Below are 23,435 nucleotides of genomic sequence, written 5' to 3'. Positions count from 1 at the left end.
ACTCCTTTTTTTGACTACAATTTTATTGAGGGTAAATCATCAAACGAGTTACAATATTTTCAAAAATAAAACGGCAAATATTTTTCTGAGGCGGTGGGGGGGGGCTGTTCCCTTTTACAGAATAACAAAAGGAGAGATTCATAGTTACAGTGGCGGCGTGAAGTACATGAGGTCACTGGGGCAAACAGACTGCCGGATCCTGTCCTTGGGGTTCGGCGTGAATAGAAACAAGGACGCCTCTGCTGTCTCAGCCTATAAAATATGCAAAATAAACATGACGTGAATAGGAAGAAAGCAAGTTGCGGTCGAGGCTTGTGTCAATTTGAAAGAAAAGTTTGAACCTGTGGTGGCTGTGGGGTTAATGGAGAAGGTTCTTTGGTGACAGTGAGCAAAACTGTGAAGGGGGAAAAAAAAAAAAAAAAGACACTAAACCAAGAGTGTACCAATACTTGAAGTGCAGCGACCCCCGCCCCCAAAAAAAAGTGATCCCCAGTGCAGTCCATAATCCAAGAGATAAATTAAAGAGCTGAGACTATTACTCAAAAATAAAACTCAAATGCTCATGCATCATATATGTGCGTGCGTGTGTGTGTGTAAAATCATGATACCGTCTTCCTGCAGAGTCAGATGCTCAGATTGAGCTCTGGCGGCCGCTTCCAGCTGCCCCCCGCCCAAAGCTGCATCCACAAGAAGGGAGAAAGGAGCGGGGGCGTCAGCATTTTCTCTTTGGAAGGGCAGAGAGGTGGCGGGCAGCGGCTCCGGGGAACATCTGGAGCTTCGGTGGCCAGGGCGGCAGAGGGGGGTCCGAGTGCCCTTGGACTGGGCGGGGCTTCTGACGGTCTGCCCCAATGCGAGGGAGCGACGACTGGCCCTTCTTGGAGTCGAGTGGTTGGTGAGGGGCGAGGCGTAGGGCGGCGCCGCGGCACCCAGGCGGCTGGATCGCCTCACGCCACCTGCCGTCGACAGTTGGAGTGTGAGGTCGGCAGTGGTGGGATCACAAAAATGAGTACATGATATGAGTATTTTTGCCACCGCTGTATTTCAACAACAATCCACACCTCGCCGCGGAATTTCTCGCAGGCTTACCGGGAGTCTTGGCTGGGCTCTCCACACAGAAGAAGCCCCCATCAAAAACCACCACGTCAGACCGACGCGGCGCTCCTCGAGAGGACGGGCGGGGCTCGCCGTCAGTGGCGTCACCTGCGGCCTTTGCGGCCTCGGCCGCCTTCTTTTGGGCTCTCATGGCCGCTTTCACCGCTGCCAGGCCGGACCTGGCCCCCGCGTTGCTTCCTGTTGGCTTGGCAGGCGCTGGTGCGGGTTTCTGCGGCGACAAAAGTTTTTCAAAAACTGGATATATTTACCGCGAAACAGGGTGACCCCTCAAACGGGACTTCCAATTCGTCACCTTGACCGTTTTCTTCTGTCGGGGTGACGGCGGTTTGGGTTCTTCCAGCCAGTTTCGCGCCTCCGCTTCTTTGAGGGCGTCAAACTTCCTGTGAACGTCTTCCACCTGGCAAAGAGTGGCGGTCATCTTTCAGCGCCATTTGGAAACAAGCGACGGCGCTCGTACGGAGGACTAACCTGGAAGTAAACCATGTCCCAAAAGCCTTCCAGGTCGCTGCAGGTGGTGAGCTTCGCCCCTCGGCGCAGCTCGCAGTCGTCCACCAGGCCGCTAAACTGGTTGAAACGCTCTTTCATGAGCAGCCTGGCCTGGCCCACCGTTGTACGCACGCGGCCTCGCACTGATCACACACGGAGGGGATGTGGGCGTTGTCTCATTTGCGCCAAAAAAACGAACCCGCGCGGAGCGGTCGCTTCACTCACTTTCCTCAGGGATGGACTCGTCTTCCCCTCTTGTCTGCCACTGATCACACAAAGATGTCAATCTGTCCGACTCGTTGGCCAGCTGTGACCTGGGCATCGTGAAGCAACAAAAAAAACATCCACGAATTGACAAAAGCGTTTTAAGATTTGAACAACTTCAAATTCAACAAGCTAACCTGAAGTATGGCACATCGTGCTTTGGGTGAAGGGGGCCGCTCGGCATCGGAGAACCCGCCGTGAGAGGAAGAGGAGGAGGAGGAGGAGGAGAGCGGCGCGGAGAGGATCGGCGTGGCGCAGCCTGACGTTCGCGTTCGAGTTTGGCTTGTGAGCGCGTCAAGTACGGCGACGCGGACATCGGCGCGAGGAAGCGATCAGCCGAGCGAGGCGTGAGAGGCACAAAAGAGAAGGCTTCCAAGCCGGCGGGAGCCTGGAACACAAAGCCCTCGGGAGCGAACGAGGGCGGCTCGACTCGTCCTTTGTCCACCGCTGCGGTCTCCTCCTCAGAGCGAGTCGTCAATTTGAGTTTCTCAAATTCCTCCTCTGGCGCCGGATTATCCTGCTCCAAAAGCGAGTTGCGAGAAGAACCAAGAGAGACGTGAATTGCGCTGCCGGTGAAAAAGCCAGATTCCATTTTTTTAAAAACGTGACATGCGTCAGAAATGCTCACTTGGGTCACAAGAGGATGTTCGGCCGGGTTGTCGTCGGCTACCAAAAGATGCATAATAGAGCAATTAGTCTCATTCGAGGAGGGGACCAAACGAGCATCTCGTCTGTCCAAACGCCACAATGGTGCACCTGTGCAGTTCCTTTGGCTCGCAGAGGCCCGTGGCGAAGGGGAAACAATGGCTCTTCTCCTTGTGATTCTCTGATCTACGTGAAATGAGTATCCGTTGAAACGATGACATTTTCTCGATTTAAAGTCGCAAAGGAGCCTGGCATGTCATCAATTCTGAATCTGAATCTGAATTCATACCTGGCAATGTGTCCTTTGTTTGGTTTTGGACTGCAGGGGGCGCTGTCACAGTCCTGTTGGCCGATCTGGTCGAGTGTCCTCTTCCAACGGTCCCCACTACGAAACAAATCGGGAAAGCCAATGAGATTGGGGGGAACAAGCACAATAAGTTTGACGACATGCTTTGTGGTCGTCACCGGCACAAATTTCTATTTTTTTTTTTTTATCCAAACCTGACGCTGCTTTGACAGAAATGGCCCTGGTTGATGTCTGAGGAGCAGGTGGATCTGAAAAGAGGGGAATAAAAAAATATTTGCAGTCACAAACTGTTTAGAAACACCAAACACCCAATAATTTGCATACATATATGAAAGAAGTATTTTGTTTGATAAGTTCCCTTTTAGGAAAATAAGAATGTACCTTTCTTTGCTGCCGTATTTGAACGGAGCGTCTTCAGAGGCTGCGCAGTGTGAGGCACAAGAAAGGTACGATGACGCAACGTTGTGTGAGTAACGACTCTAATCTGACCTTTTGAAAAATCTGAAATTAGATCGAGTCGCACCTTCTGCAATTGCTGCTGCTGCTGTTGTTTCATTGAACGGGTGACTCTGCTGATTTGTGATGGAGCCGCGTTCGTTTTGGTCTAGGATAGAAAAAGTAGAATTGCAAGTCAAGGTACTACAAGACCCGATCCATTATGATTATTTATTTATTTATTTTACAGTGTTTAATCCTCATTAGGGTGGCAGGTGAGTCAGAGACTCTCAACTGACTTTGGGCGAGGTGGTCACGCTAACCTCTTTTGCTTTTGAGGCCGCCGGTACCGCAGGCCAGGAGAAAACAGTGTCTTTTGGATGATACAGGCCAGTCTTAAACACTCCCTTCCGTTCCCTCTCTTGCTTTTCTTTCTCTTTCTGAAGGGCCTTTCTCTCTTTCCAGCGAGCAAGCTGTTTCAGCTTCTCTTCTAAGGCCTTGTCTGCAAATAAATATGGTTGGAGAGAAGGAAGTTTATCAATAATGAGGTGCACCTTGGCACTCAACACGAGGGTTAAATCATATGAATGGATGTGTGTGAGATGGAGACAACTACTTTTGGCAGATTTTTCCTTGACGTTTGTGACATCTTTCATTGGTGGCGTGTTGGTCACAGCAGAGTTATCCAGATTAGTTTCCTGCTCTGTGAGATTGTCCAGCTGCCTTCGTGCATCCACAGCCCGCCCTCGATTCTCCTTCTGGTTCTGACTGATTCTGCGGGACATTTTCACCCTCAGCATGGCCACACTGCTGTCCCGGCGGCGCAAATAAGAAAACTGGCAATCCATGGTGATGATACGCCTGTAGTAGATAGTAGGAGGGGGGCGGGGGGTAGGAAAATGTAAAATACAGGATTTACAAAATATAATGTGTGTGTCTGTACTTTGAGTATTCCCCCCCCCCCCGGCGATATTTACGGTACATTTCAGATTCTCTACGTTTGACTCAGCTTCTTTTCTCAGTCTTCGTTTATACAGTCTGTATGTCTACTTAAACATAAAAGTACTTTTGTTATAATTTCGGATATAGTAACGATTCACCAAGAGGTGACAAATACATGCAATCGTCGGTCAAATAAATACACAAATTTGGGGTCGTACACATCATTTCAAAGGCAACTGAAAAACAGTGTGCACCGTCTCGAACGGGTTAGCTAACAATAATACCGTCGCTTACGATAGATAGCGTTCAGCAGGCTACGACGCGAGAGAGTGAAACCTTGAAAACCAAAGTTTTGCAAAATATTGATGTAAATTCCTCTTACCTTTTGGTTAGAAAGAGAAAAACAATTTGAAAATAATCGCAGTACACGCCCAGCTACTACCTCAAGCGAACATGAAGGGTTGACTATTTGAATTTAGTCTTACGATGTGATTGGCTTGACGTCAAAACATTTCTGGTTTTTCATTGGCGCTTCAACTTCTCTACTTCCGCTTTATAAAAATTCCTTAACAGTATTCTGATTGGCTGGACGTCAAAAAAAAAAAAAATGCAGATTTTTCATTGGCACTTCAACTTCTCTACTTCCGCTTTATAAATTAAAAATTCTTTAACAGTATGTTAAGTAACATACTCAAAACGAAATAACCAAAGACAAACAAACGGGAAACATATCAAAGGTCCGTCAGAAAAGTTTTACAAACTTTGAAGACGTTAAAACGTGAGCACAAAATTGACTTTGTTTGTATATAAATAGGCAGCAGTACTAAAATCAAATGTGAAATTACTCAAAAACCTTTAGTTATCTACCTCGTTCTGTTATAAGTCACACGAAATGATTCCAACATCATTTTGGTCCTAAGGTCAAACAAATACTCTTGATCAGAAACAGAGGGTTCTTACAGTATGCAAAATTACTCCATAATTTATTCAAATTTAGTAGCGTTGTTTACAAACCACCAGTTTTGACATGATAGTCAAAAAGGGATTGGGGATGAAAGCCACCTGAAATAGCAGTTATGCATACACCAGTTTGAGACACAGAAAAGGTGTTCAATGAAAGACACACGCTGAAATCTTAACAGAAATCTCTCGAAAGAAATGATGTGCAAAGACAACGACATGACAAAATTCCAAGTACACGTAATTACAAAAGGGAATGACATCTCAAAAGTTCAATTAAAAAAAAAACGATGGGAAATCTTTTCGTTGTTTTTATTTTTACAGTGCAACTATTGCGTGAGACCGACGCTGCCGTGACACCCTGCGACGCTGACAAGTTGGTCGTGCGGTCAAAGAGTCTCTGTGCTCATTCCATCAATCCAAGAAGAAGATGTTGTTGAATTGTGTCGCGCAAAGTCTCTTCACCTCCTCTGCGAAAGAGGAAGGACAGACAAGGTTGTTTATGGACGTCTGGCAGTGGGTATGACACAAACGTTGCTGCAGACCTACCATTGACTTCAATGAGGTTGGCGTTCTTCTGATTGAGGATCACATAGAGTTCTCTCTGGTCAGACTTTTTGCCAACCACCCAGTAGTCCGTCATGGCTTTGACTATAATCTCTTCATCTTCATCAACTCTGAAAGACCCACAAAAACATTATTTGACTCATTTTGACTATCTTTTTTTTTTTTTTTTTAATGCGGGGCGTTGCATTACTTTGGATTTGCAATCAGCAAATTTCAAAGTTGTCTGGCGTACCTGGCGAAGTCACAGTTGATGTCCCCCAGGATCTTCATGAGGTCCGGATGGACAGACGTGAGGCAGACGCTGGCCGTTTTCCTCATGTGTATCGTGCTTTTCTCTGCCAGGTTCATGTGGTTGAAGTAGATGAACTTAAACTGGGGCTCCTTCTCTGGCCTTTGTGGGTGCGACATGGCGGACACGAGACAAAAAGATTTAAAAAACGGATATCGGTCATGAAATTGGAATTGCTCGACTGTGACGAGGCTGTCCTTTAACGCGAAAGGAAAATGATTTGTGCAAGTCATTTCTGTCAAGCAGTTATAATGTCAGCTTTGAGTCAGTCGGTTAAACATAACGGCAGTTTAAAAAAAAAAAAAAAAAAACACCGTGGGTCAAGTATGTATGAATTATACACGGTGATAAGTCACTCTGGAGGATTATAGCCACTGGGACAAGTAAGCTGAGGATGGCGTCACTGACGCAGTTGACTTGACGGCGACCAAATCAGGGCAGGCGGCAGAAAAGAAATGCGGGACTTCGTTATTTATTCAGTGGCTTCTTGAGTCGAGTCGATACTTGGATTACAGTCACGGATGCATTCGAAGCAACCCGCTCGGGCAGATGGACGCTTGAGGGCTGTCCATCGGGATGACACTGAGATGAATTAGGATGAAAAATAAAAACAAAGCAAAAAAAAAAATTTTTTTGTTTAGCTCAATATAAGTTGGTAAACTGAAATATTTCTTTTTTAAAACAGAAATGCTGGCCTTTTGAAAAGAATGTTCCTTCATGGACAATCAATAATTGGTCGATAGCTCCTCTTGCATAAAATCGTGCCTCGGTCAAGCACAGCAATGAGGCGATTAGCCTGTAGCATTGTTTCAATGCTGACGCCTATCGATTCTCTTTGGATGAGTTTGTTAGCCAATCACGCGCAGCAATTATCTCGGTCACTTAAGCAGTAAGTTATTTTATTTATTTTTTTCCCCATTACTTTGAACCGAAATACAAACTTGAAATATGTCTGTACGTTTTTAACGAATGCACCAAAGCTGCGCTTCAGGAACACATGACTTGGGTGACGTTTTCAACCAGGTGTGCGCCGTGATATTTTTCTGATCGGAAAGACATGCCTTGGCTCAGTCAAGGTCGCCAAATGTTAAGAAGTCAGCTCATGAGGACATTTCTGAAATGTTGACCAACGTCCAAGCGTCAAAAACCGGCACGCATCAACGAACCCCGATATCCTGCGGTTGACGGTGAACTGCTCGCATATGTCAGACGCCAGCAAGGTGAGCTGCGGCCCCACCAAGCCATCCAACTGCTCGCAGAACTCCCTCGTCATGTCCACGGAAGCTGTGTGGAAAGTCGACGTGAGAGAGAGAAGCAGCTTTATTGACAAAGCCATAATCTATGGGTCGGACTGAGCGATTTGACGCTTACCGTTGACCATAAAACAGGCGGCGGCGCTCATCGCCTGGAAGAGAGCAGGTCAAACACAGTTAAGAAGGTCACACAGCTTCGAAATGACATTGCCGCGCTGAGACTCACGGGCTGCGCATTCTCGTTATTTAAAAAAAAAAAAAAAAGCACGTCTAATCCTCCAAAATCCATCTCCCGAGTTCGAGCGCTGGGCGTATTTTACACCAACGTCATCCGCTCACACGATCAAAGTCATTTGACGAACATCCCTTTCACGCGGCGGGACGAAGAGGCATAATCCATTCGTAGACGCGTGGCAAAATATTCAAGAATCAATTATTGAGAGAGCAATGCGGTCGACCAAAAGCGGGCCGACACAATTGGTTTCACTTTACAGCATTAGCGTCTAATTCGTACAAGGACGTTTAATTTGATATAATAACCCTTTCGTGCACCCTGTAACCGTGATAAACGGTCCACTGTCATGGCCGCTGTCCCTGAAAGGGTTCGTCTCGCACATGCTCCAAATGTCCCCCTTCGACATGGCATCAGTCCCCCGACACGCACGGCACCGGCACGTCATCTGTCAGGTTACCTTATAGACAATGAGGTGCAGCTCCTCATGGCCATCTTCTGCACTCACAAATATTTTGGGGAAACGGAATTTGGCCTCCGGGTCTTTAAGGTTGGGCGGGCCTGTCAAAAACCTGAAGAGAACAGCATGTAAAATAAAGTTGTTATTGCAATGAACGATGTCATCGACGCATTTAACTCAATTAGACGCAACCGTCGAGCAGCAAATCTGCCCATCGGCGGTTTCGGCACTCACCTCCCATAATGCAACAAATTGCCTGCGACCTCCGGCCTAAGAGGCGAGTCCCTGCCAGCCAACTGGACACGGGCGGAACGAACCCAAAGAGGGAGAAATGCGCATCGCACGTGTGTTAAGTATGGACGGACAACATCCTCAGCACCTGAAGTGCACACGCAGCTTTTTCTTTACCTCCGGCTCGGAGTGCCTGGGGAACAGCGACGTGGTCAGGTACTTGTACAGAATCCTCATGTCATCTTGTTCCAGGCCGCTCCTGTCGCGCAAAAAAGATAATAAAACACCCACCGCAGAAGCGGCGCGAGCTGAGGCGAACGTGTCCGTCTCGTTACCAGATGAGCTGGTCGTTGTAGAGGAAGGCGGTGTATTTGATGAGGCTGAGATTCTCCTCCACCCGGTTGACAAAGGACTGGATCTTCAGGTACGTCATTTTGTCCAGCGGGAAGAAACTGATGCCGCCAAAGACGTCCAGCAGGTCACAGGACTGCAGGTGGAGAGTCTGCAGGTACTGGAAGACGAAGATAAAAAATGCAGCGCAAACATGAGGTGTAGGGAATTATTCGCCGGCATTGTATAAAATTGCAAATATATGCCACGGGGGCCAAACAGCTTGAGAATGTTTTTTTTTTTTACCCTGTAGAAGAATTTTTCAAGCTTCTGAGTAAGCAGCTCCACTCCGCCGGCATCCATGGCTCGACTAAAGGTACCGTTGAAGAGCTGCAGCAAAAAGGAAAGTCATCACACACAATCTTTTGAGAATCTTTGTCCAACATGAATGTGACGAGACGCTTAGAACTCAATAGAGGGGGAAAAAAAAAAATCGGCGCTTACCTTATACATGCTGTAGCACTGCTTCACCACAGCGCCGTAAACGGTGTCCTTGAAGGGGGCGCAGTAAGCATGGTGAACAACTTGGAAGCGGATACTATTCAAAGAGAGGACAAACACTCACAAGGATTTCCTCTTCCTGGTACTCGATCGTGGGAGGCTTTCCATCTTTGTTTGGTTTTTCAATCATTGGGTTTCGAACCACCTGAGCAATAAATGGGACACAAAAAAAAAAAAAAAAAAACAAGTGGGAAAGGAAAACGGATTGCATTCCATTCCCGGAAACCAGAGAAAAGATTTAACAATTTACCATGACCATCCAAAAGTTTTCCTCAGGCTCAAAGAAAAACTGTCGGTTCTTCTGCGTGTGCAGGGATTTTGCTGGTTTTGTTGGGCAGAATGTTCTAGATAAGAACACAAACATTAGCTACTCCCTTGGCTCTTCTGCAACATTTTCTAGACATCATTAATATCTTATTGCAATAGATCCCATCTATCATGACCACCTCGTGAACTGGACGATAGCTTCACAAAGGCCCACATTTCGGATCTTTTCGTTCTTCTCCACGTCGCTGGGGTGATAAAACAGTATCTTTTTCTCTTCCTAATGTGATTAAAAAAAAAAAAAACATCACCTGACATCAGTACTTATCAAGACACAGGTAAAGCTATTATAACGGGACCTCCTAGTTCAGGTGCAAATTTCAAACTCATCATTTGAGATGCCGACCTCACCTCTCCTTCCCGTGGTCCAAATGTGGGATTATAAACAAAGAAATTGAGTAGACATGCTGTGAACTGTTTCTCTTGCATTCCCGACGACATTCTGGGGCTGCAAGACAATAATAATAATAATAATAATAATAATAAGTCAATGTAAAATAATACCAGGTTATTTTCATGATCGCCCCGTGCAGTAAATAAAAGAATCTGGTTTTACCTAATCATCAGCATCAGTGTCACGTTTGTCTGGATTTCCTTTGCGCTAATAATTGTGTTGCAAGCATGCCGTTCACCTGCAGAAGCAAAACAAGCACTTTATGGATAGCACAGCTTCATATGATCATGAAAATTACAATTTCACTAATTTTTGTCTTGTGGTTGTAAAAATTACACTTTATACAACAAGTGTTTTCAGCAAAGAAAACGTGTAACGAGTAAAACATTCAGCAGCAATACTGTACATCTTATAGGACATTTTTGCACGTTAGCTTCGCTAGCAAGACTTTCCGGTGTGCTGAATGACGTCCAAAGCGTATAAAAAAAACACCAAAAACAAAACTGTTGGAGGAAAAGGGAAATAAACTCTCACCTTGCAGCGCATAAATGAACAGTTTCGTATGCACGTCGTTGTATAACAGCAGAGGAAAAAAAATGCCACTAAACAAGAGGAGAGACAGTTTGCATCGTCTACTTCCTGCTTTTGACAGCAGTGTGTTACACCTAAAACTAGCCGGGAGGAAAACGCAGCGAGCTCAAAAAAGTTGAATGGTCCCAGCGCTGAATAAATAATAATAATAATAATAATAATAATAATAATAATAATTTTACTTCATAGATAATGCGAAGATAAGACCTTCCACTGGAAAAAATAGGGGTTAGCGACTTGCAAAAGCTATCAACAAGATTGGTAATTTTGCATCACTGTACAGTATATGCTTTTGTAAACTGTCCTTATTCTTCATTAACACATAAACTATGTAAAAGTTATGTTATAAGGCGCTTGTCTAGAAGTAACTATTGTTGCCAACTTTATTTCATAGAACAGAGAGGCCACACATTTAATTTCTTTCATTGTCACAGGTTTGAAGGACCTTTATTGTTATTGTCAATTCATGAGGGCAGAGCAGAACATTAAAAAAAAAGAATGTCCACTGAAATACAAGCCAATGAAAAGAAATCCAAAAAAAATCAGTGGAAATGGAAGCAAGAACTGATCCATGGAGGCCTCAGGACAGGACAATCATCTGGAACTCTAAACAAACAGAGACAGTATTTAACATTGTGAAGATTTTTTTTTTTTTTTTTTTTGCATTGACAGTTAAAAATCATCCCAATTAAAATTTCCTGATGTCAATCGTGTGCACTGAACATGTTCCAGTCTCAATGGCACTGAAGAAAAAAAGAATCCACCCCAAATAAAATCTGTATATTTTATTTAACAAAACACACAAAACCGTACCGCAGATACAAATTTGTCCAACATCATAAATAATTTGAAAGCTTTAGTTCAACCTCAGTGCGTCAGGATAGCAACCTGCAGGGGGAAAAAAAAGTGTTCTCCTCGCATCAGATGCCCGGTTGAGCTGCAGGAAATCAGATACTGACCCTCTGCTCCGATCCTGCCATCGCTGTCGTCATCCGCTGCCGAGATGAAGCTTTTGGTTTCAGTCTCGGTCAGCGTTCTCGCTCCGGGGACGAACCGCTGCAGGAAAAACCTTCACAAACACAAAGGTCACTCAGTCGCATACAAGATGCATTGCGTCAATATTACAGCAAATCATGAGGACACACCATTTTGGGGGGGGGGGGGGTCAAATTGTAGTACAACAAAAGGTGAATTATGTAACACAAATGTCACGATAACACTTAGATCATGATAATCCACGTGGATTACAAAGGGACGGCTTTAATACAGATGTGCGAGTTGGTCGCTAGGTCTTAATCTGTCTGTCATGCACACTGTGACATTTTACCATTAGAGAGGTTGAGATAAATAAATACAACTGGAAAAAAAAAAGATGAAATGTCCCACTTGAGCTCCGACTCCTGCAGGTAGCCGCTGTTGTCCTCATCGAGGATCTGGAAGACATTCTGGACCTCCTGAGGCGTCTTGGAGGAGAGGCCACATAGTCCAAAGAACTTCTTGTGGCAGAATGAGTCTGGAGCTGCAGAAAAAAAAAACATACTGTAATACAGTATCATAGTTTAACAGAATGTAAAGAATTCATTGCAGTAATTTAGTTGTTTTTTTTTGCAGAGGATAAAGAATATATGCCCGTGACTGTCGTCATGTTGTTTGCCTGCATGTGTTGCTCCCATTTGTGTTCAAATAGAATCGTTTTAAAAGTTGATAACTACCGGGATTCCAACGCTAGTTTTGTTAGCCTGTCTATGATTATTCCCATTATACGTTAGCATGAAGATAGCGGGCTTTGGTAAGCCACAACTCAGTACACAATGTGAAGCTCTCTTTGCTCTTTGTTCCATTCGACCGTAAGATTCAAGTGGGACTCGGCGACCTGCCGATCGGCTGCTTTGTTATGAAATTCGCTGCAACATCTAAGCCGTCGCAACTTCAATTTTGGCTCAAAAGTCAAAGCAGAAAAAATATCAGCCGACTCGTAGAACGGGTCACTTGTAAGTCGAGGCACCACTGCTTTATGTGAAATTGTTTGAGGGAGAAGCCCGATGAGGTGAGATTAAAAATGCATGTGGATGCTGTTTTTTTTTTTTTTTTTTTTTTTGGTTAAATTGAGCAAAGTCATGCAAGCACTAAAACAGACAGGATGATTGAAAAGCTTTTGCAATCATCCGGAGGTGCAGATAAGAGGGTACTGTACAAAAGTGAAATGAACGCAGCCCGAGAAAAGATTACAAACCTCGTCTTGACCTCTGCTTGAGGTGATGGAAATCGCAAATTGATCTGACGCGTATTATATATAGTTTGGCAGGATGGGTGTTACCTTGACAGTCTTTCACAGCGTTTTCAATGTCTTCGGCCGAGAGGATGGAGGTGAGGGACATGCTGGTTCTGCGGAGTAAAAAAAAAATAATTACACACTGGGTTTTCTCGCCCACTTCAAGCGTTCCCATTTTGGGCCAGAGTCAGACTCCTTTTCTTGAATTTGATCAATTTTTATGCTCTCATGCGTTCCACTGATATTATGACTTCATCATATGCCTGACTGTACAATGTAATCAATAAGCCTGCTTATTGATTACATTGTCTCTCGTGGGGCCTTTTAGTTACATATTGCTATTGCCTTTCATGCACAAATAACGAAAACCTACATCAGGATTTTCTTCCTCAAATGTTTTTGTTAGTCTTGACGCATGAAAAAAAAATAATGGCAGTGGATGGCAACACACGTAAGGGTCCATTGTAGTGGTTGATGCACAACTGTGACATTAAGATATAAGAAAAAGGTTCTTCGATTCAAAACAGTTTTTTTGCTGGACCCCTAATAGCTGGCCGAACCAACAAAAAAACAAAACAAAACGAATCTCTTAAAGGTTTTGCATAAAATGAGAGGATTTCATATTGACTTACTCAAGGCAATTTGAAATTATAGTTATTTAGACTTTTAAGGTAAGAGTGCTTGAAGCAAGCCAAAGGCTCTGACACAAAGTACCCGCTGGCCGACAGAGAACAAGCTCGTCTCGATATATATAATGTATATTTTTTTTGTGGTGTTGGATGACCTGCACAGTCTATCGTGATGCGGATGCTGCAGAAGATTAGAATGGTCCCTTGAAGCGACAGCGCTTCTAATTTAAAGTCTGTTCAATATCGTGGATGTCGTTTGCAGAGGCGCAAGAACCGCATTTGCCTCACGCAGGCGAGTGTCAACTGATTTTATTATTTTTTTTGACAGATGCGTGACTCACCTCTGTATGCCGGGTGTCCTCTCAGGTTCCAAAACAACCGCAGTTTAAAAGAGTCGTCGTGGTGAGTCCCCTGATAGCCGCCTCACTTTTATAGACTCTGCTTGAATTTCCACTGCGGGATATCAGATGTTCCCCCTAGCCGAGCTCGTGTTGCTCTACCTGCCCGATAAACTTTTTATAGCTCCGCTCACTCTTCCTTTCAGCTACGACGCGTGTAGGATTTTTTTTTTTTTTATCCAATCAAGTTTTCTGTGCTGTCGTTCTCTCTTCCCCCCTTCTACAGCCTCCCCTCCCTGCCTTTGCTCGCCCCGCGAGTGCACATGAGAGATTACACACATTTCGCATTTATTCAAGGTGCTTTAAGCTGTCTCACAGGGGTGGGAACTATTGTGCTCAAGGGCCATGTTTGATTTTTTTTAAAAATGGACAGATGATGGGGAAAGGGGGTGAGATGAGCCGGTGAGGAAGGAATGAGGGACTATGCCTAAAAAAGGTAAATAAATGAATGAATCCAATTTATGATACGATTTTTAATTTCAATAAATCTGTAATTTAAAAATATTGTGTATTTATTGAAATGATGAATGAGGGAGATGATGATGAAAATGGCAATCGTATTTTATTTGCAATAAATTCATTCATCTATTATTTTAACGTGATAAAGGAAGAAAACTTTGACCCAAAAAAAGAAATAAACTAAAATAAAAAATACACAAGAGGCTGAATTTTTCCAAGAGTGACACAATGAGTAGAAACGACGCTTGACACTGCCTGGATTAAAGACTGGAGGGGGCCGTATGCGGCCCATTCTTCTTCTTTTTCTTCTATATGCTTTTTCTCAGTAAGCCGCTAAACCAGGATAAAATCAGATCCGCACAAAATGCATTTCGTACGCATGCCTATGGATCATGTGAGATCCCCGCCCCACCTCGTGACAACATCTGTCAGCAAGACAATGCGATTTGATGGTACTCACAAAATTATTATTTGTCCACATTTCACAAATCTGTATAAAATTTTTTTTTTTTTTACCCAGATACGAATTATTCAGTGGCTGCAGGACAGACAGATTCAAGTTCTTTCCATCTTTTGTTTTTGAATAATTACACCCGGTTACCTTGACGACCAGCTACTTTCTCACCAATGGGTTTCCTCTGCAATGGCAGCATCATCTCTGGTGGTTTCAGTCAGCATTTCTGTCAAACCCAAGGGAATAAAGGTCATTATTTCTCCATGTTTTTTCATCTGCGGTCTGGTGTGTCAGCATTGCTGTTCGTTCTGCACCACAAATTTGTGTTCAATTAATTAACGGTCAGGTGTTATCGATATTTAGTGTGGAAACTATCGGTTTTGATGAAATCAAAAGGCCCTCAAAGACCTGAGTGAAAGCAGATTGGAGCAGCAGTGCCGCCTTGTGGTGATAAACGCTTAAAGCAATCACGAAGGCCATGACATTAGGTACACCTGCGAAATGTCATCGGAGCCTGGGTACATGCAGAATCAAAACTCTGTTAAACTGAATCTTACAGAATGACAAACACGTGATTTTTTGAGGAAGTGTCTTTATTTAGAACCAATATAGCGAACGAAACATACTGTAACAGAGAGCATCCATTTTGTTTTTTTGAAGACACTACAGTACTTGGAATGCTTTTCTAATCTACTCGCATACACGCTCTTGTTTACTGTTGCTAGTTAACATCCACCCTGAGATGATTAACATCCAATAAACCGGAGACGTAAGGCTGCTCTTAGGAAGACTTGACCAGTGCAGAAAACTCTGAAATAACAAAGAGGAAAAATAAAGGACACGTTATTTATAATAGTCGCATTCACATTTTTGTGCTAAAACCAAAGCAAGACAATTTTTTTCCTTTGCTGCTATCTTCTGGCAGCAAAGGAAACCTACAATGAGTTATCTTGTTATGAAATGGTAAAAATCCAGTAAGCATGGCACATTTGGTTATATAATTGGCTATTTATGCTCAGTGGGTATTATTTAAGTCAAAACAAATCTTCTCTTGAAGATTATTTTCAAGTACGCGTCTCCTTCCTGCTCACAAAATCAGAAAAGTCAAAATATCACCGACCTTCCCAGCCAATCTTGCCATCACCGTCAGAGTCGCCTTCGAGCAGGAAGCCTCTGGTCTCAGCGGCAGTCAGCGTCCTGGCTCCTTTGGAGAAGTTCTGCAAGAAGAGTCTAACGGCAAAGTCATCAATGCGTTTCTTATGAAATCACTCAAGAGAAGAAGGCAAAGTCAAGCCTGCAAAAAAAAAATCAACGACGAACTCAACTGTAGCTCATCCTGCTCAATGAAGCCACTTTTGTCCTGGTCCAAGATGTTAAACACCTTCTCTATCTCTGTTGGAGTCTTTTTCGATAGACCCACCGCTTTGAAAAACATCTTTGGGTTAAAGGAATCTTTTGCTGGAAGAAAAAAAAAAAAAATCAAGCTTGGAATCTTGGGCCTGGTATTCTAACCCCAGACCAAAAAGAAAATCAAGGTCTTACCTTTACAAGCGTTTAGAGCCGAGGTAATGTCCGAGACGGCTAGAACGTCGGTGATGGCCATGACGACGGAGATTGTTGTGGTCCAAGTGAGCGGCCACCGCGGTTTGATGTGCGACGGCTGATGCGCGGAAAGAAACAAAGTGGCGCGGTGAATAGGCTTCACCCCCCCACGGGGTGTCAGAAACCACCAGCGTCCTTCTGTCCGCTGCCACCCGCAGCTGTGACCACTTCAGACGTTATTTAACGTACGGGCTGCTCCAACCAACAAGGTGGAAGTCTCAAAGCGGAGGCAGTTGGTCAGTCACCTTCACAATGTGAAAGTCAAAAGCGCATCTCAAGTCTGAACTTTTTCCAAACGAACCCTGCGACCCAAATATGGACAAGGAGTATATAAGAAGGATGTAGATTATATGCACAGTGCTTATGGAGAGACGCAAACATTTCCCTGCAAACTCATTCACTGGCTTCTTGCCATCCTCTTCTTCATCCATGCAGCATTTCCACAAGTTATAAACATCCTGTTTTTATCCGGCCTTGGTCACTATCGGGCCCAACTCCGTGGAAATGTCTTCTTGTCCCTCCCACATGCTACATTTAGCATATGGAAGCATGGTTGCAACCGTGGGCGGCACATCTGCCTCACAGATTTGAACTTAGGACTCCTGGTTTAAATTGACTGCCAAACTCACCATAAAAAAAAAAAAAAAGGCAAAATTACATCGGGGGTTCAAAACACCCACATAACTTTGCTTTCAGCCCGCTAGCTTAATGCTAAGACATCATGGGAAACACCATAGATGGGCTGACGAATAGCATCTCTATGTCAGGGTTGTAACAGCTTCGAACAAAAATGACACACAAGTGACAGAGACAGAGAGAACATAACAATACTCACCGGCATATATTCTTTGTCCTCAGTGAAGAAAGACTTGGGTCTTAACATATCCTCCCTCTCCGTGTTCATCCGTTCTTCTGCTATGCTGCCCTCCGGTGGCCATGGCATGCACCAAAAGAAGCAGCACAACACACATTTAATCAAACCATTCCATTTAATGATGTCATCATTTTGTGTTTAAAATGTAAAATATTATAAAGGGTCACTTTTCAAGACAACATTTGTTGTTTTTGAGAAGCTAGAAATGATTAACGGCATTTCCATTCATTTTCATTTGATGCATCACACATATGAGGAGCGGAAAATAAAAGTTTGTACCTTCAGCGGGCAGCACGGTGGTCCGCTGGTTAGCACGTGGTCTGCCGGTCTGAGGTTCAGGGTTTGAATCTCTCATCTCTGTATATAAAATGTGAATAGCATGTCGACATGTGGCCTGCAATTATTCTGATGCGACTATTATCGCCACTTAGCTCGTGTGTATGCCAAGACACGATGGCGACTATTTAGTTGTCAAGCAGTTTCACATCCAGCGTGCGGGGTTGGGGGGGGGGGCGCTGGAGTGAAGCGGACGTTACGGTATCACACAGGCACCACGTGAGGGTCTTTGGCTCGGCCACACGGTGACGCCAGCCCCGTTTCCTCAGGATGGGCCTACGGGTGAGACCTGCGACAGGCCGAGGAGTGGAGCAACAACAAAAACATCCTTTGCTCCCCCCTCCCCGCACACTCCCTCGCACATCTGCGCCCCCGCCGCCCACCCTCGGCCTTGTGCCTTTCCTTACTCCCGGGCTTGTTTTCAGGAAGACCAGGCTTCCTGTGTGATGGATGAGAGGCGGGAAAAAGGGGGGATGGGACGGAGGTGGAGAGGGATGGGTTGCAATTGCATTTTCGGTTCTAGGCGTGTATGAAGCGTTCGGAGTTAGTGGTTGCACAGCTGGATTGGAGAGGAGACACTTGCTCAGTTGGGGAATGGTCCACTGGTTGTTTTGGGACTTGGAGTTATCAGCATGTCATGGGAACAAGCACAGGTATGAACACTTAGTTAAACAATGTTTGCTTGTTATTTACTGCGGAGGTTCATGCAGTGGTGGGCACAGCTGATTTTTAAGAGACAGAAAGGCCAGGAAAGGGGCACATTCTTTTTTATGGCGAATAAGAATCTACAGTGCTGCGAGTAATAATTAGTCTTCCCGAACTTCCTGTCAGTCAAATTGAAACCAAAGATGTCTCTCTCGTCTCGTCCGTGTGACATTTGGACGCAAGACCCCTGTCGAGCTGTATCAGATTCTGAGCAACCGAGACGGGACGCCATCCATCAAGAGTCCAATTCCAAACACAGCGGGAACAAGCGGCATCATGTCGAAATAGAAACGGCATACTTGTTGCTTGGCGACAAGCTCTCATTGTCCATTCTCTCTTTCGTTGCAGAATCTTTTGCTTTTTTATGACTAGGGAGGAAAAGATGGCCCGTTGTTAACTTCTGACAACAACATCCTGATGCTGTTTGGGTGTGCCACGCAGAACTCCAGCATCAGTGATTTTGTTGCCAGCGGGAGGACACAATCGGCCAGGGTTGACTAAAACCAGAAGTGGGACGGTCACAGCCGACAAGGCTGGCAAACTGTTTTTTTTACACACTCATGTACCATTGCTGAACTGTCAACCAACCAAGAAATCGTGAGCATTTTTTTTTTTTTACAAAAATCTACTCGTTTTTACTATTCCTGAGGTATTTGTCCTGGATGTTATTCCAAATTCTCCAAAAAAGAAAAAAAAATCAGGGTGTACAAGGAAGACCCGGTACAAGAGATGCTAAGCCATGTCTGCCATCCAGTGGTGGATGGTGATATTACAACTTAAAACTATTAAGCGGAACACTGCTATATTTTATGTTTCCTAGTGAATAAAACACACGCGGCCATGACGGGGCTCAGCTTAACACACGAGTCATTTATTCGCGTGCTCATCATTGAGGCACTTGACACAAGATGTGGAATCTGCCCGCCCAACACCAGCACAATTTGTACATAAAAATTCACATTCTGAAATATGTAAACGTGTTCAAACAAGCGTTGCTCACGCCGAGCACGGAAACATCGCTATAATACAAAAACAGCGTCACATACAAAACGAGGTGCTGCTAAAACGATTTCTCCACGTGCACAAGAACCCGTCTCCATGTACCAAGTGTACATTCCAGAACCACCCTCCATATACACTTGATGAAAGTTACTTATAAAAAGAAAACACGTTTTTCAATTGACGGCAACAATATTAGGAAATAAAGAAATTTAACACCAAAGGGCTCAGTCCAAATGTCATCTTTGGCGATTTATCAGTTCCTTGTTCCATGCAGTATGTTTGTTTTTCAATTGACATTATTAGTCGGTGTAAGGCAAAAACTAAATAAGGCGTAGAATCATCAATAAGGCTGCAGTGGGGCTACTCTGAATGAGGTTTGAATGTGAACGCTACAATTCACTTTGAAAAGCTGTCCAGACGTTCAAACGGCAGATATGGGAAGTTTGATCCCATTTTGGGTGGCATGTTACAAAGAAGGCTGAAAGAAAAAAAAAATCCTTTCGGTACCTTTTCTTTTTTTGGGGGTTTGTTTCTTTTAGCCAGTCCCGTTGTGAGGGGTGAGGCTCTCCCAGGGGCAAATGATCTCCTTGGCCCCCAAAGCTCCCTGGGAGGAGGCTCGGTTCTCCTCGTCTTCATCCTCGGATTCGATGGGGTAGATCCGACACTCTGGGGGGATGTCCACCTTGATCTGGAAAAAGCTGCAGCACGCAGACGGGCTTGAATTGATCACGCTTCTTTTTTTTCATTGAAAATACTGACTGGCAAATTTATCAACTTTTTTTTTCCATAATGGGCATCAATTACACACCGAGTTAGTTGCCCGACTGGCGGGCCTGAATGTCTGTATTATACTGCCCCCTTGTGGCTATGGCATGCACACCAGAAGAAGAAGTGCAATGTGCATTCAGATTAAGCAAAAAATGTGGCAAAAACGGTTTTATTCAATTCATTGAAGTCATTATTAAACGTTTTTGTAGTTAAAAATATTAGGTTTTTTTTTTTTTTTTTTTTTAATCAGAGACGCACATAAACTTCACAAATCCATGTCTGACTAAAATCTGCTTTGTAAATGCTTCACACTCACTTGCCAATCCTCCGAGGCGGGGCCTGGCTGGAGGCGTCCGGACTAATTGGCCGAATGCGTCCACTGGCCCCGGCGGCCGCGTGGCACTTGGGCGACAGGCTGGCGAAGACAGCGGAGGGGCCGCCGCCCACCCCGCAGCCCCGCCTCAGCAGCCGCCGCAGCGAGAGAGCCACCCTCGACTTGCACGTCGAGCCGGGTGCCCGCAAGGCCTCACCATCTTGCTCCGCCTTGCCCCCGGCTTCCGGCCTCCGCTCGGAGCCAGAGGTGCTGTCCGGGGTTACGCTGACCGGGGACGGGCAAGGGGCGAGGACGGCCAGGGAGGACGAGGCGTTGGCGGTGGGGGAGTCGACCAGGCCGGAATACACCGCCAGGTGCGGCACCGGGGTGGTGAAGCGGCACAACTGTGGGATGAAAAACAAAAATATGTTACAGATGTTGCTATTTTTAAAATGGAAAGAAATAGGGCTGATCATTTTATTAATTATGAATTTATGCATTTATTTCTTTTTAGCAGGCCAAAGCGTGTCCCTGTGGATGTGCACTGTTTGCACTAACAACATGGCTGAAAAACAACAGGGGCCATTGCACGGATAACACACGGAAGACTATCAGGACAACATCTTACGGGTGGTACTTAAATCAAGGTAGATCAGGAGAAGAGATCAGTAGAATAAATGGAAAAATCACAAATCAAAGATGAGATTTTGCTTACGTTTTTTTTCATCATTAGACTCTTCGGTTGACAATGCAACTTAAGATGGTCATCCTTAGCCGGATGGACATCGGCGGCGGGGATGAATGATGGGACAGACAGATGAGGTGCTGCTGGATGTTTTAATATAGTTGCCATAACATGTATGCAGACAGTACAAGTTGCGTGTTGGAATCATGGATCGGGGTAAGTTTGGGGAAGGAGAAGGGGGGGGGGCGACAAACAGTAAACAAAGCCAACATACAGAAATATAACACGGACATTGTGGGTGATGCTTTCGATGCCGACACACGATGCTTTTTTTGTTTCACCTGACAGAAGCTGAAGCGACAAATTTTGGGGGCTAAAATATGAAGTGTGTTAAGTTGTGTATTTTATTAAATATTTTTAATTCAATAAAACAGTATGTATTTCCATTTTACGCAGCGCCATCATTTGTGCTTGCTGAGTTTGCTCATGACCTGCGTGATGTCGACAGGTGCGTTGGCGGCCATCCTGGCTCGCTCCTCCAGCTCCCGCTGCCGGAGGACGATGGGACTGAGGCTGGGCCGCCGGTTCTTGGCATTCTGTTCTAACTGGGCGTCCCTGTTAGAGCATGGCCAATTAAAAAACAAACATAAATGGCTTCAGGGGGATTGGGTCAAAAGAATGGGCCGAGCGCCTACGTGAACTTGTGCTCCTCGGGGCAGATGGCCTTCTTCAACGTGTCTTTGAACACCTGAGATTTCATGTAGCGGCCGTACGAGTCCTGCAATTCCACAACTAGCGGTGAATTCTTTAAAAGGAGAACGTCGACAACGTTCGGTGAGCCGGTCGGTAACTGACTTTCTTCATGAGCATGTAGATGTGGGTCTGGGCGGCATCCAGCACGTATCGATGGGGATGCTTCAGGCCGTTCACTGTGATCTCCATCGTCTTCCCGTCGATGTTGATCCACCTTGGGGCGCCGCGGGCCAGGAAAGTCCTGATGATCACAATGATCAGTAATGTGATTACATGTACTCTCCTGCCCTGACTAGAAAGATTCCACAGAGTAGAAAAAAAAAATATTTAAGTCCCGAACAAGTAATTCCTTTACTTATAGATCTGCTCGGCCTTCTCCCGCATGGTCGCCGCCGTGCCCCACTTTAAATCCTCGCAGCCTTCCCAGAATGCCAAGTTTTCACCTGTCAAAACAGCCACCATTTTGTCTTTCAAAATGTCTCCCCCGACGGCCGCCGTCCTCATACCGCTGAACTCTTTCTTCAGAAAACGCCTGAAGTCGTCGCGCCCTCGAGGGTCCGAGAGCAACTCGCCGAAGCTGAACGTCCAGCGCTCCACGCGCATCTTGGTGGGCGTTTCCACACTGCCGCAATGAAAAGGAAAAGATTTCAAAGTCATCGAGTCGTGTGCAAATCTCATCCGAGTGTGTACTGACTTGGGCATGTTCAAGGTCCAGTACGTAACATCGTCCGTGTGCCAGGGGTTGCTGGGAAGACATTTGGAGAGGAACGGGTCGTGGCTGTTGTAGGTTGCGCTATATTTCACCAACCTGTTGGGAAAAAAAAAAACAAAAAAAAGTAAACGTATTTATTAGCTAGTCCTCATGCGCAACAGAATTGGACAAGAAAATATGGACGACAAACGTACGCGCCAATGGACACTGACGACTTGACTCTGGGCCTCATGATGGACTGCTGGGTGAAGATCATCTGCAAAGAGGAAGAGATGAAAATCCAAGATAAAGAACCAAAAAATCTAAATAAATATCCATCGATAAAAATAACAGATGTGAAATTCTTACAATTCTCTCGTAGTAGTCGGGCGTTTTCACCTGCGAGGAGGAACCCAAAAAATAAAAATAAAAAAACACGGGGTGTGATGACAGAAATGACGCGTAAGAACCGTGTGAACGACGGGCACTTGAGAAGAAAATGAGCAGCGAGAAAGGCCTGCAGGAGACAGAAGACAAGAGAAAGAGGAAGCAGGCTGAGTAAGGAAAACGACAAGAAAAAGCATCACGGAAGAGAAGCTGACTGATGAGAATTCACGTCCACTCACCTGTTACCTCATCTGTGTTTGGATCGATTCGCCGGTCGAGTCCATAGTCCATGGCGCTAACCGTACCAGGCTATAAAAGAACGACAGTACTTGGCTATTAACCCTTACAGGGACAGCGGTGACTACAGTGGACAGCTGATCATATTATCAGCTTACAGGGTGCCTGAAAGGACGTCATTCTCATACGCGGCGTGAAATATTAATCGGGCGTGACCTTTTGGCTCCGATAGGAGATGTGAAGGCAATGAGGCATCGTGGGGAGAGATAATGAGATTCCCCGCCGAGAAAGGAGGTGCAATTTATTTCCACTCGGCAATTGGAGGGTGTCCACATAAAGCCGGCATGTGTACGTATGTCTGTGTGAGTGTGTGAGTTTCTCACCGGGGGTCTGTGGACCACCCAGTAGGCCCTCTCTTGACAGTCAAACACCACGCGGTCCGGTTTCTTCCTCTCCTTGGCGGCTCTCGGGTTACACACAACACCC

At 45.1% G+C, this 23,435-nt stretch overlaps 5 protein-coding genes and 1 long non-coding RNA gene across 14 annotated transcripts in view; 1 reads left to right on the top strand and 5 right to left on the bottom strand.

Annotated features, from left to right (window-relative positions):
* Window positions 1–23,435, bottom strand: part of LOC109516106 (regulator of G-protein signaling 9-like) — a 29,266-nt gene that overhangs the window by 3,729 nt on the left and 2,102 nt on the right. The window contains exons 8-19 of one of the 6 annotated variants that reach the window (XM_019870321.1): window positions 23,333–23,414; window positions 22,959–23,021; window positions 22,695–22,724; window positions 22,541–22,602; window positions 22,329–22,442; window positions 22,141–22,256; window positions 21,990–22,077; window positions 21,737–21,875; window positions 21,577–21,659; window positions 21,373–21,496; window positions 20,200–20,600; window positions 18,964–19,813 (exon numbers count right to left, since the gene is read on the bottom strand). In XM_019870321.1, the coding sequence (XP_019725880.1) occupies window positions 19,651–19,813; window positions 20,200–20,600; window positions 21,373–21,496; window positions 21,577–21,659; window positions 21,737–21,875; window positions 21,990–22,077; window positions 22,141–22,256; window positions 22,329–22,442; window positions 22,541–22,602; window positions 22,695–22,724; window positions 22,959–23,021; window positions 23,333–23,414 (1,465 nt within the window). In that variant the 3' untranslated portion in view covers window positions 18,964–19,650. Of the gene's footprint in view, window positions 1–3,293; window positions 3,305–18,963; window positions 19,814–20,199; window positions 20,601–20,912; window positions 21,497–21,576; window positions 21,660–21,736; window positions 21,876–21,989; window positions 22,078–22,140; window positions 22,257–22,328; window positions 22,443–22,540; window positions 22,603–22,694; window positions 22,725–22,951; window positions 23,022–23,332; window positions 23,415–23,435 lie in introns of those variants that run through there. The other 5 variants (XM_019870362.1, XM_019870352.1, XM_019870328.1 and 2 more) reach the window with 5 other exon arrangements.
* Window positions 6–4,699, bottom strand: dlgap5 (discs, large (Drosophila) homolog-associated protein 5). Of its 4 annotated transcripts, XM_019870216.1 has the most exons (18): window positions 4,575–4,699; window positions 3,867–4,111; window positions 3,574–3,752; window positions 3,339–3,419; window positions 3,197–3,236; window positions 2,974–3,063; window positions 2,798–2,893; window positions 2,620–2,694; window positions 2,492–2,529; window positions 2,001–2,383; window positions 1,825–1,913; window positions 1,582–1,742; window positions 1,406–1,510; window positions 1,087–1,321; window positions 609–953; window positions 342–394; window positions 129–252; window positions 6–89 (listed from the first exon to the last, which is right to left on the bottom strand). In XM_019870216.1, exons 2-17 carry the CDS (start codon window positions 4,096–4,098, stop codon window positions 145–147), a joined length of 2,310 nt encoding a protein of 769 aa, XP_019725775.1. In that variant the 5' UTR covers window positions 4,099–4,111; window positions 4,575–4,699; the 3' UTR covers window positions 6–89; window positions 129–144. The 4 variants fall into 4 exon arrangements, with proteins under 4 accessions (XP_019725775.1, XP_019725784.1, XP_019725791.1 ...); XM_019870225.1 differs by lacking the exon at window positions 6–89 and having other exon boundaries at window positions 96–252; window positions 2,001–2,380; XM_019870232.1 differs by lacking the exon at window positions 6–89 and having other exon boundaries at window positions 96–252; window positions 3,010–3,063.
* On the bottom strand, window positions 5,156–10,466 carry ccz1 (CCZ1 homolog, vacuolar protein trafficking and biogenesis associated). Its single transcript, XM_019870613.1, has 17 exons — window positions 10,328–10,466; window positions 9,956–10,031; window positions 9,751–9,847; window positions 9,522–9,619; window positions 9,326–9,419; window positions 9,140–9,220; window positions 9,019–9,066; window positions 8,821–8,904; window positions 8,520–8,695; window positions 8,362–8,443; window positions 8,188–8,249; window positions 7,954–8,065; window positions 7,380–7,413; window positions 7,175–7,292; window positions 5,952–6,110; window positions 5,702–5,829; window positions 5,156–5,622 (listed from the first exon to the last, which is right to left on the bottom strand). The coding sequence occupies exons 2-17, from the start codon at window positions 9,967–9,969 to the stop codon at window positions 5,567–5,569; spliced, it is 1,443 nt and encodes a 480-aa protein (XP_019726172.1). The 5' UTR covers window positions 9,970–10,031; window positions 10,328–10,466; the 3' UTR covers window positions 5,156–5,566.
* On the bottom strand, window positions 10,807–13,916 carry pvalb9 (parvalbumin 9). Its single transcript, XM_019871281.1, has 5 exons — window positions 13,627–13,916; window positions 12,702–12,769; window positions 11,771–11,903; window positions 11,344–11,453; window positions 10,807–10,990 (listed from the first exon to the last, which is right to left on the bottom strand). Exons 2-5 carry the CDS (start codon window positions 12,760–12,762, stop codon window positions 10,965–10,967), a joined length of 330 nt encoding a protein of 109 aa, XP_019726840.1. The 5' UTR covers window positions 12,763–12,769; window positions 13,627–13,916; the 3' UTR covers window positions 10,807–10,964.
* LOC109516559 (parvalbumin, thymic-like) lies at window positions 15,172–17,474 on the bottom strand. Its single transcript, XM_019871214.1, has 6 exons — window positions 17,352–17,474; window positions 17,034–17,118; window positions 16,139–16,256; window positions 15,922–16,054; window positions 15,717–15,826; window positions 15,172–15,406 (listed from the first exon to the last, which is right to left on the bottom strand). The coding sequence occupies exons 2-6, from the start codon at window positions 17,100–17,102 to the stop codon at window positions 15,378–15,380; spliced, it is 459 nt and encodes a 152-aa protein (XP_019726773.1). The 5' UTR covers window positions 17,103–17,118; window positions 17,352–17,474; the 3' UTR covers window positions 15,172–15,377.
* On the top strand, window positions 20,480–21,150 carry LOC109516647 (uncharacterized). Its single transcript, XR_002168382.1, has 3 exons — window positions 20,480–20,570; window positions 20,711–20,826; window positions 20,930–21,150. It is a non-coding gene; the product is annotated as an uncharacterized LOC109516647 (long non-coding RNA).

This window comes from Hippocampus comes, unplaced genomic scaffold (assembly GCF_001891065.2).
Source record: "Hippocampus comes isolate QL1 unplaced genomic scaffold, H_comes_QL1_v1.1 scaffold620, whole genome shotgun sequence".
In the NCBI taxonomy this organism is placed as follows: domain Eukaryota; kingdom Metazoa; phylum Chordata; class Actinopteri; order Syngnathiformes; family Syngnathidae; genus Hippocampus; species Hippocampus comes.
The sequence above is the reverse complement of the archived record's forward strand: the minus strand, read 5'-3'. Positions and strand labels throughout refer to the sequence as shown.